At 39.9% G+C, this 20,540-nt stretch overlaps 2 protein-coding genes across 3 annotated transcripts; both read right to left on the bottom strand.

Moving 5' to 3' along the window:
• Positions 1 to 4,279: 4,279 nt before the first annotated feature.
• On the bottom strand, positions 4,280 to 8,440 carry LOC111647615 (CD209 antigen-like protein A). The gene is made up of 5 exons (XM_023397244.2): positions 8,201 to 8,440; positions 7,971 to 8,078; positions 5,626 to 5,780; positions 5,403 to 5,506; positions 4,280 to 4,648 (listed from the first exon to the last, which is right to left on the bottom strand). The coding sequence occupies exons 1-5, from the start codon at positions 8,310 to 8,312 to the stop codon at positions 4,504 to 4,506; spliced, it is 624 nt and encodes a 207-aa protein (XP_023253012.1). The 5' UTR covers positions 8,313 to 8,440; the 3' UTR covers positions 4,280 to 4,503.
• Positions 8,441 to 9,059: 619 nt separating this feature from the next.
• On the bottom strand, positions 9,060 to 18,965 carry naf1 (nuclear assembly factor 1 homolog (S. cerevisiae)). 2 transcript variants are annotated; one of them, XM_023397236.2, is made up of 9 exons: positions 18,843 to 18,965; positions 17,869 to 18,119; positions 17,580 to 17,721; positions 14,708 to 14,801; positions 14,533 to 14,615; positions 14,250 to 14,410; positions 12,956 to 13,007; positions 11,546 to 11,633; positions 9,060 to 11,431 (listed from the first exon to the last, which is right to left on the bottom strand). In XM_023397236.2, the coding sequence occupies exons 2-9, from the start codon at positions 18,117 to 18,119 to the stop codon at positions 11,052 to 11,054; spliced, it is 1,251 nt and encodes a 416-aa protein (XP_023253004.1). In that variant the 5' UTR covers positions 18,843 to 18,965; the 3' UTR covers positions 9,060 to 11,051. The 2 variants fall into 2 exon arrangements, with proteins under 2 accessions (XP_023253004.1, XP_087027605.1); XM_087171479.1 differs by lacking the exon at positions 18,843 to 18,965 and adding an exon at positions 18,665 to 18,832.
• Between the last annotated feature and the right edge of the window lie 1,575 nt (positions 18,966 to 20,540).

Raw genomic sequence — 20,540 nt, 5'->3', positions numbered from 1 at the left:
GGGGCGAAGAGGTGAAATGCTGCCCCCTATGGAGGTGGAGCAAGTAGCACGATCTTACACATTACACCTTTAAGGGGTGTATTTGTTTTTTTTTTTTAATTTTCATATCTTATTATCAAACTACAATTTTAATGAAGAAACTTTGTAAAATGAAGTTATCTTACCTTTTCATTTCAATTAGCAACAACAGATATAATCTGAACAGTAGTTTTGGTGATGCACCATAAGGGTTTTTTTTTTAAAAGTCATTTCCTTTTTTTACTACACTGGAGATGCACCTAGGTTGACTTGTCTGCACGGTGGCATTGGCGGATCACTGTTGGACATTTGTTTTTTGTTTTTTCTCTCGGAACTTGTTGGTTCATTATGTTATAGCCGTTTGCTATTTATTGTTTATTTGTTACATTTGCTTTTTCAATGCAGATGGTCTAAATATCATAATGCACAGTTGTACGTTGAGCTGTGGCAACCAGGAACTAGGTGTTGGTAACATAACTATATGGGCCATTTTTATATTATTTATTTTGAGTTTACAATGTTAAAACAGACAGACAATCACATCTTAAATAGTGTAGCAGTTTCAAGTTGAAATGTGGGGGGATTGAATAGTCCAGTCAAGCGCACTAAAATCTTTTGCCATTTGGAAAAACTTAAATCAGAGATAGCTCTTCTGCAAGAAACTCACCTTATACAATTTGAAGCAAGCAAATTAAAACAAAGATGGGTAGGACAGGTCTTTCACTCAGGATTCATAAATAAAATTAATAAAAATAGGGGTGTAGCAGTATTGATACACAAAAAGACACCTTTCATACTTCAGGGTTCCATTGTTGACCCTGAAGGAAAATACATTATTATTGATGGATTACTTTATAATGAGCCTATTATGTTATTGTAAATATGTATGGTCCAAATATAAAATCTATCCCCTTCCATCTGACCAAACTATCTCAGATGAGTTTACTAATTTATGCAAAAACGCTGGAGTGTTTGATGTGTGGAGATTACTAAATACAGAGGCTTGAAATTATACTTTTTATTCCAACTCACATAAATCATATCCAAGAAGAGATGCCTTTTGGGTTACTTACAAATGTCTGGAGCTCCAAAATTCATAACTTGATATATAGTGATGACTGCCTCATAACAGTGGCGTTCTCTCCATCCATTCATCATATCAAACCTTCCATGTGGAAATTAAATAATTCTTTACTTTCAAATGAGAATTTGATTAAAACGATTAATAAAAAAATGGGGACAAGGCCGGAAAATTGTTAGCCCATAAGCTTCAAAAAGCAAGGACTTCTTGTCTTATTCCTGCAATTAAATCAGAAAATGGGGAAATATTAAAATCCCCTCAAGACATCAAGAGATTCAAAGAGTATTATAAAAAAAATTGTACTCTTCAGAAGTTAACTCATCACTGGATGATTTGGAGGTGTTTTTTAGTAAAAATAAATTTGCCTACTCTGGACGCTGAAAAGGCATTCGACTGCATTGAATGGTCATATCTTTTCAAAACATTGAACAAAATTTGGGTTTGGTCCAAATTTGATAAATTACATTTCATTGATATACTCAACTCCTGCCAGAAGCAAGAATATCTACAAATGGCATAATCTCTGAACCATTTGATCTTAGGCGAGGAACACCTCAGGGGTGCCCTTTGAGTCCTCTGCTCTTTGTTCTGTCATTAGAACCTTTGGCCATTCTGATTAGAGAAAACCACAATATTAAAGGAATTGCAGCTCCAGTAACAGAAATGAAAATAAGTCTTTTTGCAGATGATATTCTCCTAACATTATCAGATCCTCCCACAGCCCTTATACATACTCTTGAGACTGTGAGGGAGTTTGGAGCTACAGTATATCAGGATATAGAATTAATTGGGATAAATCTGAGGCTTTACCTTAAATGCCCGCTGACATAAAGTACATATTGCTAATTTGCCATTTAAATGGTACCCTGATAGGATGCGTTACGTTGGCATACTTAAGTCATTAGAAATAATGTCCAATTAATAAAGTCAGGCTAAGGATATACTGTAAATAGAAACAGGTCACATACATGTGCAGGGTACAATTAAACAATTTGCATACCATCATGCTCTGTAGCAGGTATAAAATAGCGGTTCATTGTTGAAGCTCAGATGGCTTGAGTCATAGTGACGCTCCACTGGCTGGTGTTTCAATAGGAACAGAGACTAAAGCAACACCATGTTCTCCTCGAGTGGCTGAGGTCATGTGTTGTCTACACCAAGAGAACGGTACAGGCCTGAATGCTTGACCCCTGCACTGAGGGGATATGGTGGCTCTGTTATTCTGTGGGGGGCATGTTGCTGGCAAGGTTTGGGTTCACTTGTCGCCTTAGAGGGAGGGGTCACTACAAATCAATACGAAGTTGTTCTGAGTGATCTGAATCTATTGATTTACACACACACACACACACACACACACACACACACACGTACATAGTTTTACTTTTTATCTGTAAATGTTTGAATCATGGTCATATAAATAGTGTGTGTGTGTGTGTGTGTGTGTGTGTGTGTGTGTGTGTGTGTGTGTCCTGAGCAAACCACAGAGTGACAGGTGTTGATTAATATGAGTAATGATGCCTCCATTTCTGCTCAGGCAAAAAATGCAAAACCCTAAGCAGCATGAAATTCTATCTGTGAGTGTGTCAGTGCGTGTGAGGTGAATGTGTGTCATCTATCTATCTATCTATCTATCTATCTATCTATCTATCTATCTATCTATCTATCTATCTATCTATCTATTCTGGTAATGCAGTTGCACTGTATCTATATGAATCCCTTAAGGCAGTATGAACTGATGTCTTTGGCCACTTGGGGGCAGTAAAGAAAACACTGACATTGTCTTGTCCTAACAACTTTGAATGGTTGTTTGATGGTTTAGACCTAGTTTTAAGGTTCAGGTTAGAGTTAGGTTTAGGTTAGGATCAGGGGTCAGGGTTAGGTATTAGTGAATTAACTGACTAGGGAATGCATTAAGTGTCATAATAAGTTATAGTAATGCCAACATGTGTATGTGTGGTGTGAGCTTCAAAAACAAATATTAAAACAATCTTTGAATTTCCACCTTAAAATTTAAGGCCCTTCACAGGTTTGAATTAAGGGATTTTCATGGTTTCTGTTCATTTTAATGTGAACTGTGAATATAGGTAAGCAATTGAAAATACCTCTCTCTCCCCCAACTTTCCTGTCTCTCTCTCACGGCCCCTTTCACATTAAAGGCAAAAAATAACTTAAAAAATCACGATTGAATGAATTCGTGGAATTTAAGGTAAAAATATTGATGCTAGTCTGGGAAAGTTCCTTCTTCTTGAGGGTCATTTTCCCTCCCTTGTTTTAGATGAAGTCACACCTGCAACAGGTCTGCACTTCTATATCTGATATATGGGCAATAATTCTTGGGCAGTACAATAATTAGCAACCCTGATCTTTGATCTTTGACCTTAAGCCACCAAAATCTAATTAGTACATCCTTGAGTCCAAGTGAACATTTGTGCCAAATTTGAAGAAGTTCCTTCGAGGCATTTCTAAGATATTGCGTTCACAAGGCCAAAACTGTGTTTTGTGAGGTTATCACGACCTTGACCTTTGACCACCAAAATCTAATTAGTTCATCCTTGAGTCCAAGTGAATATTTGCCCCAAATTTGATCTGTGAAGCACGTGTGTTAAAAAAACATGCACCAATAACTAAAAGCCAAAAGATTTTGTCAAATGTTCCTGATATGTTTTTATGATATGATTGAGTGCAGTGAGTCAGCAGTGGCATGATATCACCTTGCATGAAGACAGTCCAGCGTTGTCTTGGCTTCAGGTCACTGGAGCAGAAAGGTGAACCATCGCTCCAGTCTCAGGTCTCTTGCAGTCTGGAGGAGGTTTTCTTCAAGGACCTCTCTGTATTTGGCTTGCGAGGTTCCCAGGTTACTCAGTTTGACTGGACACCAAGTCTAGAAGAGTCCTGGTGATTCTGAACTTCTTCCATGTCTCAGTTACTCAGACCACTGAACACTCAGAGCTTTGGAGATGCTTTCACACCTTTATATCTACATCTCACCAGACTTTCATTGTGGAGGTCTACAGAGAGTTCACTGGACTTCAAGGTTTCTGTCCTGACCTGCAGTGTGAACTGTGGGATCACAGGTGTGTGTCTTTCTAAACTATGTCCAAACAGCTCACTTCGTCACAGGTGGACTCCAGTCAGGGTCTACACTCATCTCAAGGATCATTAAAGCAAGAGTCTGAGGACTTTTGTAAATGAGAGAATTCGGTATTTGGTCTTTAATTAATAAAAATGTCTAAGAACATGTTTTCACTTTGTCTTGATCAGTAACTGAGTGAAGATTGACAGTATATTGTTGCTCAACAAAGACTTATCGTTCTGCGGTTCTGATGTTCTTTTATTTGTACACAAAGATGAAAGAACAGCTGAGGAAGGTGGGGGGGGGGGTAAACTCACATACAGAGGTTCAACTATGTTAATGTCTTCTCACAGATCCACTGGTTTCTTGTGCTGCACTTTAAGTCGTTCAGACCAATGAAATTAATCATTGTACGAAGGTCGCCACAGTCTTCGCCTCCAGATGATCCGTCAGGCTGTCCAGGAGCCCACAGCAGACTGTGGGGGGGGGGGGGGGTGGTTAAAGAAATACAGTGTCAGGGTGCTCATCTTGAACCTGCATCTTATCAGTCTGCTCTTTGTCTGTTTTTACTGGAGGGTGCGCGTACACACACACACACACACACACACACACACACACACACACACACACACACACACACACACAGTAGGAGAGTTTGGCCGGTACAGTTAGATCTTACAGAAGCAGAGGAAGGTGATACTCCAAATATTTTTTTATCCCATTATCTGAAGATAACAAAGCTAATTATATATTATCAGGAGAAAACGCGTTTCCCTTTTTGGGATTTTTTGTTTGGGCATTTTACTCTGATATGCCCTCAAGGAATAATTTTCAATTCAATTATATCCTTGGCTCTGTGTGAGTGAGGCTGAAGTCAGCCCAGCAGCTTCCTTGTGTGTAAGTAACCATTTCAACTTCAAGAGCACCTTGCATTTACCTGCAGATTCACTTCGGCAGAACTGAGAACACCCGGTACGTTTCCTTTTAAATTTATATGATTTCTCACCTCAAAATCTGACACTCATCATAATTATAACATAAAAATAATGAAAGCTCATATTTTTTATCTCCCTGACGTGTGCACTTTGCAGGAAGCCAAGTCAATGGGGTCAACTGCTGCGCCATATGCACCACTATAGTACCACTGGATGTGTTATACACTACCAACCACTCACAACAGTGTAAAGCACTCTCACTGAGGCTTGGACCTCAGTACAGGATGAGCCTTACCTGTCTTTGTCCACCGGTGTTCCATCCACCCAGATCCAAGTGCCCTCCACCTCCCTGTCAGTCATCCCGATCCACGCCACCGCGGTGAATCCAGTCAGGAAGTTCTGTTATAAACCAATATCCTCATAACTATCAGGTTCAAAAAATTCATTTATCTTTTTCTTTTCAGATACACTGAAAAAAAGAAGATGTCAGGCTGTGGTGTCGGGGAGAGTAAAGGTACCTGCTCCTGTCGGCTGTTGATGATGACCAGGTCAGCGTTTCTCTGCACACAGTCCTGCCGGCTGTCGTCCCAGCTATTCCTCTGTGAGGAGATGTAGTAACAGCTGGAGCCGAACATCAGCCAGCTCTGCGGACAGCTGTGTTCCATTGTGTCACCTCCACACACCAACATCATGTCACAACACAGAACAAACAGGACAGAACAGTACAGTTTCGCAACAGAGAATAGGATGCTGCAAGTCAAAGCTATAGATAGAAAGAGCTCTGTATAGAAGCGTGTACATAGATCCTACATGGTGTCTTACCAGATGACTTTTGGTTTTTGCGTCTTTATTTTAGTTTGTCATTTTCAGGCCTTTAAAGCTCCATATTTTCCTCTTCTTCTGTGTTTTATTTGAAGTGTTGATCATGAAGAAGATATATTTGTGGTTTTAACAACAGGTATGTGAGCCAATCAGAAGAGAGGAGGCTCTGAATCATCATCATCACTCCACACAGATGTCAAGTGAAGACGCTTCATTTATTCATTACACTTTGTCTAATTTTTGTGACAGAGCTGCATTCAGTCATTCAGGTAAATGTCAGTCCAGTATTCACTCTCCTTTCATCTCAATCACCTCCAGGAATAAAAAATAATGTCTCTTTAGCTGCTAAATGCTCCATCAGCAGATCATTACCTTTGTCATTCAGCAGGAACGAACAGTAACTAAGTACGTTTACTTCTGTACTGTACTTCAGTATATTTTGCAATATCTGTTCTTTACTTGAGTATTTCTTTTAGAAATGTCTGACTTTAACTTCTCTACACAAATATTGTCCTTTTGACTCCACTACATTTCTACGAAGGACTCTTACTTTGAAGCAGAGCTTTTAGTCAGTGAATGAATGTATAATGTACATTATAATAAGAACCAATCACAGCCAACTCCTCCACTCATGTGTGAACCTGTCAGTGTCCTAACGATGGCGACATTAGATAAAGATGAGGCAGGAGATTCTTCACCAGAGACCATGGTCTGATCTGAGGTCTGTGTTTGAGGGTTTACAAATAAAGAAAGATTTATTTAGTTAGAAAGGTTTGCTGAGTTTACCACGACCAGACTAAATCACTGACAGAATAAATAAATAAATAAATAAAAAGAAAACAACAACCCTCCTTTTGTTGATTCATTTGTTTTTATGTCCATGTCTTCAGTCCCTGTATCATAATATAGTCTTTTTATTCTACAGGTTCTACAGTCAGTCAGTCAGTCAGTCAGTCAGTCAGTCATCAGGTTCTGTAAATATGGATCAATACAACAATGAGTTGACATTAAAAACTTTTGAATACTTCAGTATTTTTAAAATCAAGTACTCGAGTACTTTTTACTCAGTAAAAAAATTAATGGAGGAACTTTCACTTGTATTGGAATAAGGGAGATTTCTCTGATTGGAAACATGCTGGAGTGATGACACTCATACTGCTTATTCTCACTAGACCCTCCCCTCACCAGGAAGATATAAGACACATTCAACAATTTATTTTTTAACTGTCCTGAGCTTTTGTCTGAATTAATCAAAACTCCTCAAGCTGAGCAGCCAAATCAACAGACACACAGCAGTGTGTTTCAACTGTTTTAGTTCACAATAGACTAAATATGCAGCTAATTTGTCCCATAGCTCAACAGAAACAACAAAAATTGGTCATTTTAAGAGAAGTTATTTTGTGAATTATTTTGTCAGCCTCTCATGCTCTTAAAATATATTTACTTGTTCTGTTCGTCAATAGCAATGAAATAATAAATTGTGCCCATTTCAAGGAAGGTTCTATGTTGTACACAAAACTCAATACCTGTTCTTTGATAAATATTATTACATAAATAAATAACACTATTATATTATTGTACAACAATGCATATTTTCAGAAGACTGTGCTTATTGAGAAAAAAAGGAAACTGTTAATTATTAAAATGAAATGTATTTTTAATGTTGCAACCGTCCCTGATCTGTATTCTTACATTCAAATCAATATTGTGAATGATATGTCATATGCAATCATCTTTAAGTGGTATGGGTAATTAGCAGACAGATGTAAAGTTGATATATAAAAGTTTTGCTGGTCCAGTCTCCCCTATTATTTGACCAGGAGGATCTATACTCTGACTCAAGTGATGGAGCTGTGGACATTGTCCACCTCTGCCATTCGGTGCTGAGCAGGTACAACAGTGTACGGTGGGATTATTTATCAGAGCTCGTTTGCCAGATGTTGATGAGACCGAGTCAGAACAGGAATGTAATGGGCTGAAAAACCAAAACAAAGAGCTAAAAGATGGGAAAACATGGAGCAGATCTGAGGTGTCTCTCTACCTTTAAAAGCTGGTTCACTCAGGACGAGTCTCAGAGAGATGTTAAGAACGGCCTGAAGAACACACAGCAGTCCGAAGCTCAGCAGAACCGTACTGACATGTCTCAACTCTGCACAGACAGACACACACACACACATACACACACACAGTTAACAAATCACAGAAACACCAGATATTCACCCTCTGGTTTGATGATGTGCAACAGAAACACAGCAGCACTTCATCACTCACTCGGTTTGTTGCTCGTCTCTGCAGCTGCGTCCTCAGGCTCAGGTTTGGGAAATTGCTGATATTCACCGACTTCAAAGGTGGCGTCGGATTCGTTCAGATGAAAGACGGCCATGTCCACGCAGCTGCAGGGAGGTGTGTTTACTGTCTGATGGCGTGCAGCACTTCTCCACCTTGTCCCGCCACTGCCCCTCCTCTCTTGTGTCAGAGGAAGTGTTTTACATCAGAGGTTTCAGACAAGTTGGACTTGATTCTTTTTTTCTTTTTCTCTTATTAACATCTTCAGTATTATTAACTTTATATGTTGATTTTCATGTCTAACATTTTTTAGAGAATAAACATTTTCTGGTTTGATTCTTTTAAAACAGAATATTTGATGTGTTCCTCAAGGATTTTTATTGTAAAGCACTTTGAACTACACCTCTTGTATGAAAAGTGCTCTATAAATAAAGTTAATTATTATCATTACAAAATACCCTTCATGAGGTTGGTGTTTTAGCCAGGTGTTCCTTATAAACTGAGTATTTATTCAACTACATTCAAATTTAAATTCCATTTTCCTGAGTTAAACTCAAATGAAATAATATGAATCATCCAAAGTAAACTTTGAACTTTGACTAATTTGTAACTGACATGCTGAGCCAATCAAATCGAATGAAATCATGATGCCATCATGTTTCTTGCGTGTCAATCTGTCATCACAAGAGGTGGGACAGGATAATTAAACTTTCAACTGATCCAGTAAGACATTCAGAAAGTGAATCATTGTTGTCTTTGTTTTGACTTGGTGTAGAAATGTCCTTTTGAGAAGAGACTGAACAGCAGCAGCAGCTTTACACAACAGTGTGACACAAACATAATGTGGCTCAAACACACTGACACATTTATTCCTCAGCTCTTGAAATGGTGCAAACATTTACAAAGTAGTCTGGTACAAAAAAAAAGGAATATGTACAATATCACGCCCATATTTCAATTCATGTTCACATCTCAACACACTCTGTTCACACCTGAAACTCCAACATTAGTGGACAACGTATGCCCAGCAGGTGTACATGTGGCTGTAACTGAGTTCACATTAAAAACCTCCAGAGTCCAAAGTCATCACTTGCCTTCTGTTCTCTGACTGTGTCAAAAGAAGATGTTACAGATGAGACGGGACCAGAACACACTGTGGTACATTTAAATAACAAAGCCTGAGTCTCAACTGTTTATGTTGTTATTTAAACTTTAAATGTTCAAACGAAAAAAAAAACATTTTCTGCAGTAACTAAAACACAAACAGCACGACTACATCGGAAATTAAAATTTGCGGAACTATAATGAAACAATAAAACTCTGCCTGCATGACATCATTTTTTTCTCAGATGATCAATATCACTGACTCAGCGGGTCCATTGTGTAAATACAAGCCTGTGTGAAGGAAACTGATGTGACTGTGATCTCCTATGGAACACTGATGGCAGCACTCGTCACATACACTATTCTAACTATTTCAAAACGCACGATTCTCCTTCAGGTGAAAACCACATACACAAGCCAACAATTCATCTCACTCTGCATGACCTGCCTGTTGCTCTACTCAGCCGTCACAGAATGACACCATGTGACTCTCAGATACTTAATACCCACGTTTAAACATGTTTCATGACGAGTCCCATTAACCTCTTCACTTCACAACTGAATTTAAAATGTTTCTGTGAGTGAGTGAGTGAGTGAGTGAGTGAGTGAGTGAGTGAGTGAGTGAGTGAGTGAGTGAGTGAGTGAGAGAGTGAGTGAGTGAGTGAGTGAGTGAGTGAGTGAGTGAGTGAGTGAGTGAGTGAGTGAGTGAGAGAGAGAGAGAACAAGTGGAGCACGGAGGGGTTCAGTGAATCAATGCGCTGTGCACAGTTCAACCGTGAAAGCAGGATTTATCCACTTGAAATAGTAAAATATTTTCCGTTCATTATAAACTGTGTCGGGACTAATCAGACTGTGACAGAGGAGGTCAGTAGAGTAGTTGGTCCTTCAGTGTGGTCCTGGACACATTCACGTTCACACTGCTAAAAGAATGTGGTCTCATGTGGTCCAGACCTCCTCTGAATGTGGTCTGAGTGATCAGATCTCAAATGCGTCCTCAATGCGTCTTGGGTGTGTTCACACCTGAGCTTAAAGCTGTCCACTGGTGATTGGATCACCTGAGACAGACGTTAATACCAGGTCTGAACAGGGCCAGAGAGGTCAGGAGAAACATGTAGAGCTCACACCTCGTTCACACACATGTATTTACACTGTGGGCATGTCATTTACACACTCAGCTGTTGTTCTGCAGTTTTTCATAACACTGGTGAAAGAGGAACTTCCGATTGATGCGTTTCCTCACATGGGTTCTTTCATAAGTCGCACCAGCTCAGTGAAGTTATATCATGAAGAAACTAAGTGCTAATGTTTCATATCACGTGTGACTGGTTGTCACACGTGATATTTCACAAACTTCACAAAGCCTCTCCAGTGTTTCAGTAAATGCGTGTGAACAAGGTGTAAACGGCACGTAATAAAAAGAAAATAAAAGTTGATTTTGATCAGGGGCGACTTTCCTTGTTCCCACAGGAGGTCGAAATAATTAGAATAAAGTTTTAAATCATAAACTTTAAAATACAACAGTAGGTGGTTCCATCACTTGGCCCCATCAGCTACATGAAGTTTACATTTTATTTTATAATCCGTGACGACGCAGACTGATAAACATGATTGATACACGTGGATGATGTGTCCGTCCGACAGTCAACAGACAGAAGACACATTCTTCTAACAAGACCAAAACATAAACTCACTGAAGGAAGTGTGTGTACACTTACGGAGTGTCTGTTAGGTGTCACTGAGGCGGAGGAGGAGGAGGGGGAGGAGGAGGGGGGGGAAGGAGGTCAGAGTAAGGGAAAGAGTTTGGCGGCCAGAGAGGAGAGGAGAAGGATGGATTGAAGAAAGACGGAGGAGGAGGGTAGAAAGGGAAGCTGGGCGGGGGAAAATGGTGAGGAAGGGGAGGAGGGTAAGGGCAGAGAGGCGGGAGGTTCATGGGAGGCACGTCTGTGTGTTGGGATAGTGTATGTGTGTGTGTGTGTCTGAATGGAGGCTGTTTGTTCCTCGGGTTCTGGTGCCTAAATGAAGGCCCTGCGTGTCTTGGTGGGAAACCCCTGACGTCACGGTGCTGCTGCTGCTGCTGCTGCAAAGTGTTCTGGATAATTTGAGCAGGATTATCTGTAAAGAGAGAGAGAGACAAACATGATTCTTGCAGAGATCAAATCCTAGATCACATCTGTTTCCAGTGATGATCTTAATACACACTTACAGAGTGTGTGTGTGTGTGTGTACCTGTATTGTTATTATCCCGCCTCTTCTTGGAGTTTTTCACCTTCCTCTTTGCCTCCTGCTCTTTCTCATCATCACTGTAATCTAAAGCCTGGAGAGAGAAAGAGAGAGAGAATACTTTATTTTCACTACTGTATAGAACATGTTCACAGACACTGTGCAGATAATGTCCCTGTAACACTGGTACTTTTCAAAGGTTCAGAGGTTTGACATGTCTGGACAGACCCCCCAGGCTCAGGCTGCTGGTGATTATGTCCAAGGGGTTGTGTTGTAGTCAGGACAGACAAACAGATCTTTGGAAACAATGATGTCACACCCAGAGTCTCTCCTGATTGGCTCTAATTAGCCTGGACTACCAGTGGTGAATACAAACTGATAATGAATTACAGTGTGACTGACCTTGTTGTGTTTGCAGCTGTTGTTCACTTACATTCTCTATGTTAATGCTACAACTGTCTTTGCTGTTCCTCAATCAGAGTATTTTCATTCAGGAACTGGACCCCGGAGGCCAGTGAGTCTCTAAAAGACTGTTTTGAGTGCACAGATTGGAATGTCCTGTTGGAGTCACAGGAAAATGATAAAAGCAACGACCCTGACCATGACAGAATGGCTGAATGTACCACAGACTTAACTTCTGTATGGACACTGTAATACCAGCAAAGATTGTACACTGCTTTCCAAACAACAAACCCTGGATCACCAGTAACATCAAGACCCTCCTCAACCAGAAAAAGGAGGCCTTCAGGGATGGAGACAGGGAGTAGGAGGACTACAAATAAAAGTAGAGAGGAAGCTGCAGCACAACAACACTAGAGAGGTGTAGGAGGGGATGAGGACCATCACTGGCTATAAAGAGAAGAACGGCCAGGCAACATCAGGTGCCAAGATCAAAAGCTTTTTCTAGGTCAATTCCCACTTCGAGGCAAAAACTTTCTCACAAGTATCAAATCAAAATAATGTTAATCTGAAATCTGCAGTTGTTTTTACAAAAAGCCCCAAACACATTGTCTTTGGTACAATAGTGGCTCACTAGATTGCTAAAAAAAATAAAATGTTAATGTTGGACCCTGACTCATCAAATTGTTTTCTGGACCTCTGCCAACAGAAGCCAAGAGAACTGCAACATGAGGGGATGTAACTGAGCAGGTGGAAGAAAACGCCACCTCAATGCACACAGCCTGTACCTGGGACAACGGAGTTATGGGATTATCAAACGAGGATATTATCAAGTTGAAAAACAAGACTTCTACATGATGAAAGCATCAGTTCTTCTGTGTTCAAGCCTCGGCACATAGAACAAAAAGTGTCTGAGTGATGCTGCCTGTTGTTTCCATTAGATACAGTAGAGGCCTCCAGTTCAGCATGCACAACATGCACGACCTGGCACGGTGACATTAGTCTGTGTGTGCTTACCTCTTCAGGTGGTTCCTGATCGTTCTTCCACGATGCATCAGATCCCTTTAAACTGAAGGAGAAGCATTGTCACTACAACACACTGGGCTCGTTTGGTCAGAGAGGAATGTCAATCCATCACATCAGGTGACAACTAATCACCAAACAAACCATCTAAGAATTTTTTCAGGTCACCTGCTGTTTGTTTCGGATTTCTACATAGCTCTAAAGCAAATTTTCTAGCAGCTTTTTCATTTATTTTTCTTGGTCTTGCACTCTTTGGTTGAGTCTTAGTGTGTCCATTAGAGCCGACCGATTTATTGGTAGGCCGATTTCATCTGCCCATATTGGCCTACAGCAAATATATCGGTGCATATATTCTCCGATACGCACTGATATGAATACTTTTATTAAGAAGCAATAATAGAGCTCGGGTCAAGTCAAGTTATATAGATTTACATGTAGATGTAAAATGTAGATATACTGTACATTTTATGTATATTTGATCCTTTGTTTTCATTCAAGTTAAATATATATACATACACACATATTTGTTCCATGTTTTTTTTTTTAATACTCATTTAGTATAGTTATTTTATTTAGTTCCTAGTGAAGTTTACCATTTCAGTGCACTGATGTCATTTTGGACAATAAAGTTAATTGTTAAACTGTAAAATATAAATATCGGTATCGCCCCCAAAATCCAGTATCGGCCGGGCTCTAGTGTCCATATTTCTTCCATTTCTGGATTATGGTCTTCACAGTTGTTACTGGTATCCCAAAACCCTTTGAAATATCTTTACATCCCTCTTTAGCTTAGCAAAATTAAGTAGTGAAATTTTAAATTCTTCTGACAGCTGTTTTCCTGCTCTGTCGGTGCTCTCAGCAAACTGCATGAAACTGCTCTTGGACATCTACCCACTTGCAAATATAAAACGCAAGTGTAATTGAACACACTTATTGCCACTCATCAAGCATTGTGGTGACAATGTTTTTTAAAGACCAGACACCTGATTTTAAATATTAAAATGAATTACCTTGAGGACTTATCAAAGGGGATGTAAATTTTTGAGCGTGGTGATTAAGATACATTTGGACATGGACTTAGCTATTTTAACAATAAGGCCATAAAAAGGTCTTTAGAGGGAAACATATTTAAATGATTATGGAACGCTATTTCGAAGCTTAACTGTACTAGATAGACTTTTTAATATTTCACCCAGGGTCTAACAGGGATGCAAACTTTAGCACTCAACTGTATGTGTGTGTGTGTGTGTGTGTGTGTGTGTGTGTGTGTGTGTGTGTGTGTACTTACAGTTTAAGCTGTTGTGTGAGGATGTATCCTGTGTACTCTTTGATGGCTGGTGCGTAATAAACAGTCATTCCTTCCGTCAGCCGCTTGGTGCTTATCTGATCCAGCGAGTTCAGACGCAGAATATACAGCGGGCTGGTGACTGGACCGAACACCTCAAACACCTGAGGCACGCGAACAACAGAGCGTCACTGTTATGTGGAAACGAACAGCACACAAACAAACAGATAACACAAAGAGAGTGGACAAAAATCAAAGGTGGTCAGGTTTCTGCTGGTCCACCCACCTTGCCCACCGCCTGCCTATCAGACGTAAAGATGATGCTGTCATCAGTCAGAGGGGGCGTGTCTTTCAGAGACTGGATGATCACTGAAGAAAGAAGACAGCGCAAGCAGTTAAAGACTGAGCCGACAAAACACCTGACAGAGAAAGTGGAGATGTGACAGTGAGTGAATATTTACCAAGCTGCTGTATGATACTGGAGACTGTTCCTACAGGCTGCAGCTCTGCATCCTCTGGTAACGACACACACACCTCCTCTACTGCTGGCAGCTCCTACACACAAACAGTGAAAAGAAATCCAACATTCAGTAACCTGTAAACTCTATGCGGAGAGACAGAGCTGCAACAGCAGCGACGCAGCCGGTGTGAACACACACACGTAAAACCTATGCAATCTGTTTTAAGTTCTACTTCAAGTACTAAAGCGCTGAGATTGATCATTTCTCTGTTCTACATGTGCTAAAAATTAGTGATTTCTTCTGACAGCTCTGGAGCAACGCTGAGTGTGTGATTGGGCTCACTCCTTTGAACTGAATTAAACAATCTGAACTGACTTTTCTTGGCTTAGTCAAACCTGAAACCAGCTTGTTGCTGCTCGCAGCTTTAATCTTGTCAAATGATCCAATTGAACCCAGAATCGCCTTGCATTTATTATTTCTTATTTATTATTACTTCTTCTGCTGTGGCTCAAATTGCCATGAGCTGGATTCTACAAAGTTTTGTGGAACAATACTTGTCACTATATTAATGTCCAAACATGGCTGCAAAGATAAGACGTAACTGAGGATATAAAAATTAAATAACAGGGTTTTTCCTGCATAGAGAATTGGGAGGTGGCCGCCTCCGTCAAATTTCGTGCCACCTCCCTATAAAATTCTAGTATTTATTTTCTCTGTACTCAGTGGATTTGACGTTTGTAACTGCAATTGCAGCTCTACGCCTCTACGGCAATGTAGTGGCGCTGTATCATGATCTGTGCATCAGGCAGAGCCATCCAAAATTGCCACAGAAGAAGAATACGAATGCGCTGGATTTTCTGCTTGCAGAAGGAGGCGGCGACCTGTTTTTGCTGATATTCAAACAAGTGAATATTATCTGTTTTACATCCAAGCACACTCAGCTTCTTGAAAAGTTTCCCTAAATTAACAGCAAATCCCTTACTGTATGTTTTTTTTTGCAGAAATGTCTCAAATCACAGATTATTTTAAAAAGAGTTTGCGAAGAGGAGAATCACGAGGACAGGTTAAACAGTGCAGAGTGCAGACATCATTAGTTCTTCTAATATGGGAAAAAATGTTACACATTACAAATTAACCGAGATACGGTTAATTTGTCAGGACTGACAGTAGGACTAGTTCTCAGGTTGCGGTGGAGGAGAGGATCAGCGCGCGAGAGAGGAGGCAAAGAAGAGTACCAAGTCCTTAGGAGTGTATTAATGAGTGTATTAAAGCCAACAATTACGTGATTTTAACATCACTTTTTATTCATCTTCCCAAATGTTCTCAAAAGCATAGAGTGAGTGGCTTTGGTTTTCTGATTTAACACAGAATCTTTAGAGAGTTATGCAGCTATGTACAAAATAATCTGAGAAACAAGTTTTAAATCTTTTCATGTTGCTCATTTGACTATGAAACAGACAAGTTTTACGTCACAGTCTGTGACGTATGGAAAAAGCCACTCTCTGTACAAATAATCAGAAATATTAGACCCCGCCAAAGACTGGAAGGATTTACCGATTAAAGTTTCTTCAAAGAGCTCAATTTTGCTTTGGATGACTTCTTTATCAGTTGAGTGACACATAAATCACCCTGAGATAATATTGCTGTTTTTAAAACCTTCTGCTAGTTTTATGGCCTAAAGTGGAGTTAAAACTTAATGAAGCCTTCGGGAACGCTATTATGATCCTTAATTTGCTTCAGCTCTGATATAAACTTCACCTGTGAACGTGTTCAAGGTGAGTAGCAATCATGAGTAAGACAAAGAAGAAGCTTTCACAAAAGCTGAGGGAGGAAATTATTTCATTGCACCTGAAGGGCACTGGGTACAAGATGATTTCTCAAAGGTTTAACATTCCAAGAGACACCATTGGGAACATTATAAGGAAGTTTAAAAAATATGGCACAGCTGCAAACCTGTCTGGCCATGGGAGAAAGCCCAAAATCTCATCAAGAGCCCTCAGCAACTTAATCTAGACAACTAAGAAAAAATCTTGACTAGAATATGCCAGGAGGAATTTGGATAGGACTGCAGAGTTTTGGGAGACAGGTCTATGAACTGATGAAACTTAACATGTCTGGTTTATGACCAGAAGAACACCAAGCATGGAGGTGGGTCATTGATGATGTGGGGATGTTTTTATGCTGCAGACACAGGCAATCTTGTACCTGGCAAAATGGATTCCAAAAACTACCAGGAAATTTTAAAGATGAACGTGATGGCTTCTGTTGGGAAAATGAACCTTGGTGATCATTGGACTCTCCAGCAAGACAATGATCCCAAGCACAACTCCAAGTCACACCAGAGCTTGGTTGAGAAATAGATCCTGGAATGTCCCGGAGTGGCCTTTTCAGTTCCTGGATTTAAATCCGATTGAAAATCTTTGGTGGGATTTAAAGAGGGCAGTTGCAGCATGGACGTCGTCAGCATCAATGAGCTAGAGGCTTTAGCACGTGAAGAATGGGGAAAAATTCCAGTGGACAGGTGTATGACACTTGTCAGCCCTTACTGAAAACGCTTATTAGAGGTTATAAAGGCTAAAGGACGATCCACTAATAATGCACATGCACATTTGTGAAAAGAGTTACATTTTTCATTTGAACTCATGGTTAAGTCAATTTATGTTCAAAATAACAAAAATATGTATCAATAAATATTTTTTGTTGTTTGATGAAGCTTCTTTCGTATATTCTCATTAACCATGATTCACATCACTATAACGTCTTTTGAGGTGAGGGGGTTGAATATTTGCGACTGTATCTACAATTTACTGACAAGACCCATTTTACTGTCCTTCCGTCCTGGAGGAGAAACACAGAACACAAACAGACGAACCTCGAGCAGGACTTCGTCTCTGGTTTTGATGGGGGCTGGTTGGCTGAAACCCTCATCGTCGTCATCCTCAAATACTGGGGCAGAGGGAGAAGAGGAGGACGAGGAAGAAGAGGACGATGAGGAGGAAGAGGAGGAGCTGTCACTGAGAGGAGAAGAAGAGCATCAGAGTTATTAATTTCCTTTCTGCTTCCTGTTGCTCACTTTTCTGGCATCAGATAACTGTTGGTGCAAGATATGGGCAGCCATCATCATCCTTCTGTCAAATAGTTGTGTATGTGGGTGTAAATACCTGTCTGAATCCTCGGAGTCATCATCATCACACTCCTCTGTCTTACACACAGTGGTCAAAGAAAGCAACGCTGCAGTAGAGTCTGTAAGTACAGCTAGTTTTTCATCCGACTGTGTTTGTGTATTTGATGACAGGTCCTCACCGTCAGAGGTTACAGTGAGACTAACAGGTTGTGTTGTCTCGGTAACCTCCATCTCCTCCTCCTGTGTCGGTAAAGCCTCTCCATTTTCCTTGAGTAGTTTTTCATCCATCTGAAATGTTACATTTTAAATCATTTAACAAGATACCAAATTAGTTAAAACATTTTATATAACATAAATGGTGAATGTGTATAAATTGCATTAAAGCACAATATAACAAAAATGATAACCTTAATATCTAGGGTAGAGCTGAAACATACACATCTTCTGATTTTCTAATTCCTATCTGATAATAAAAGTTGAATTAATCCATTCATTGAATACATAACTGTCAGAATAATCAATAATCAATTATCCCTGGTCTAGACTCCAATTTTATGGTCCATTGTCTGTTTATATAAAATGGCACCTATAGTTTGATACCCGACTTGCTATAAAAATGAATGCCTTGCATTGAGCAGATAACACGGTCAATAAAAACAGGAGTAAATTGGTTTAAGAAAAACTCAACATTAAAACTATCTGCCATCATCTACACTGACTGTAAAATGATGTCACTCCTGTGACAAGCCACAAATACCAGTAAAGTCGACAGACATGTCATAGAAACATGTGGCAAAACTGAGATAAGACAAACATAAAATATTCTTACTTACAAGCACGTTAGCGTCAGTCGGCTAATTAGCTAAGGAGCTAACCGTGGCTAATAGTGTTAAATTCAATTTACGACACGTCATCAACAGCCACGAGCCTGAATGAACCAAGAGGCTTTCCTCCAACAACTTCCACAAACACTTTGTAAACAGAGTGAGAGTGTGTCTGTTAAAATAATACCTGTGTTTGTGAAGCTACCAAACCCGGACAGCGAACAACCTCATGGAACTCTGGACCCGAGTCTGTTAAACAGAACGACTCATACTACTTCCACTATTACCCTTCAAAATACAAGCCTCGCTGAGAGCACAATTTAAGAACCACCGCTACACTAGTATAAATTACAATCTAAACACACTATTGGACGTTAACCAAGGGAACATTGTATAAAAATACCAGATCACTATTTATTTTGTCCTTTTTTTTACAGCAGTAGCCTGCATAATGCATTCGATAAGTATAGGGAGTCATTAGCCCAGACAATAAGGAAAACGCATTTTATGTTATTAATATAAAAAAATCATATCGCATTGTAAATAACCATATATTAAAGAATTGTACATAAAAAAAATACATGACGTTAGAAGTTCGTACATCCTTGCACGAGACTAATCCTTTATTTTATTTTGAAGGCAAAATGTTGTAATTCCGGTGGTAATCGAGAACTTGGCTTCTCCACCGCGTTATTTCTTCCCACCTCTCGCCTCTACCCTGCCTGTGATTGGCAGACCCTGACATTCTTATCGTCACAATAACCTATCATCACTCTTCTTGCCTAAACCAACCAACCCAACCAACGAAGGTAACAAGCAGAGGCGGGCCCTAGCGGGGCCACTGTTTGCTCACTTCGGGTGGAAAAAAAAATAAGGCATTCACTTCCCCTACAGGCCACCATCAATGCGTGCGACAAGAATCTCCACGTGGGGTTATGTTTTTCAGCGCGCGCGCAAGACTGATGTGCAGTCGAAATCAACTGGTGCAAAATAGTCATAGTGAAATGATATCATCAGTACTACTACTACTAATAATAATATATATATTTTTAAATGCATGTCTGTGTACCATGCTTTTCTATTGTACTAAATACTAGTAAATGGTAAATACGTTTATTTACATTGTGAATGTTAAGTTAATGTTTAAAAGAGGAAATATATTAGATAGATAGATAGATAGATAGATAGATAGATAGATAGATAGATAGATAGATAGATACTTTATTTATCCCCTAGGGGAAATTCATGTGTCCATTAGCTCATTGTTGATTATTATAATAATAACAATAACAATAATAATAGTTAATAATAAATAAACAATAATTAGATTAATCCACATCCTTTGGTTGAGGTGTTGTATAGCCTGATGGCAGTGGGAACAAAGGATCTCCTGAACCTCTCTGTTCTGCAGCACAGTGAGATGAGATGTTTGCTGCTGTCTCTTATACACATCTAAGGAGGCCTACACTGCTTCAGCTCTACCACCACTTGGCAGATCAGATCATAATCTGGTTTTTCTTCCGCCTTCCTACAAGCCCTGTGTACTGAGGCAGGCTGCAACCACCCGTTCATTCAGGAACTGGACCCCTGAGGCCAGTGAGTCTCTAAAAGACTGTTTTGAGTGCACAGATTGGAACGTCCTGTTGGAGTCACAGGAAATGATAAAAGCAAGGACCCTGACCTTGATAGAATGGTTGAATGTACCGCGGACTACATTAACTTCTGTATGGACACTGTAATACCAGCAAGGACTGTACACTGCTTTCCAAACAACTAACCCTGGGTCACCAGTAACATCAAGAACCTCCTCAAGCAGAAAAAGGAGGTGAACAGGAGATTATAGCAGGCGAAGGAGGACTACAAAAAGAAAGTAGAGAGGAAGCTG

The sequence above is a fragment of the Seriola lalandi genome, unplaced genomic scaffold (genome assembly GCF_002814215.2).
Source record: "Seriola lalandi dorsalis isolate HSWRI2012SDOR001 ecotype SW California unplaced genomic scaffold, Sedor1 jcf7180002055006, whole genome shotgun sequence".
NCBI lineage: Eukaryota > Metazoa > Chordata > Actinopteri > Carangiformes > Carangidae > Seriola > Seriola lalandi.
This window is presented reverse-complemented; position numbering and strand designations above follow the sequence as displayed.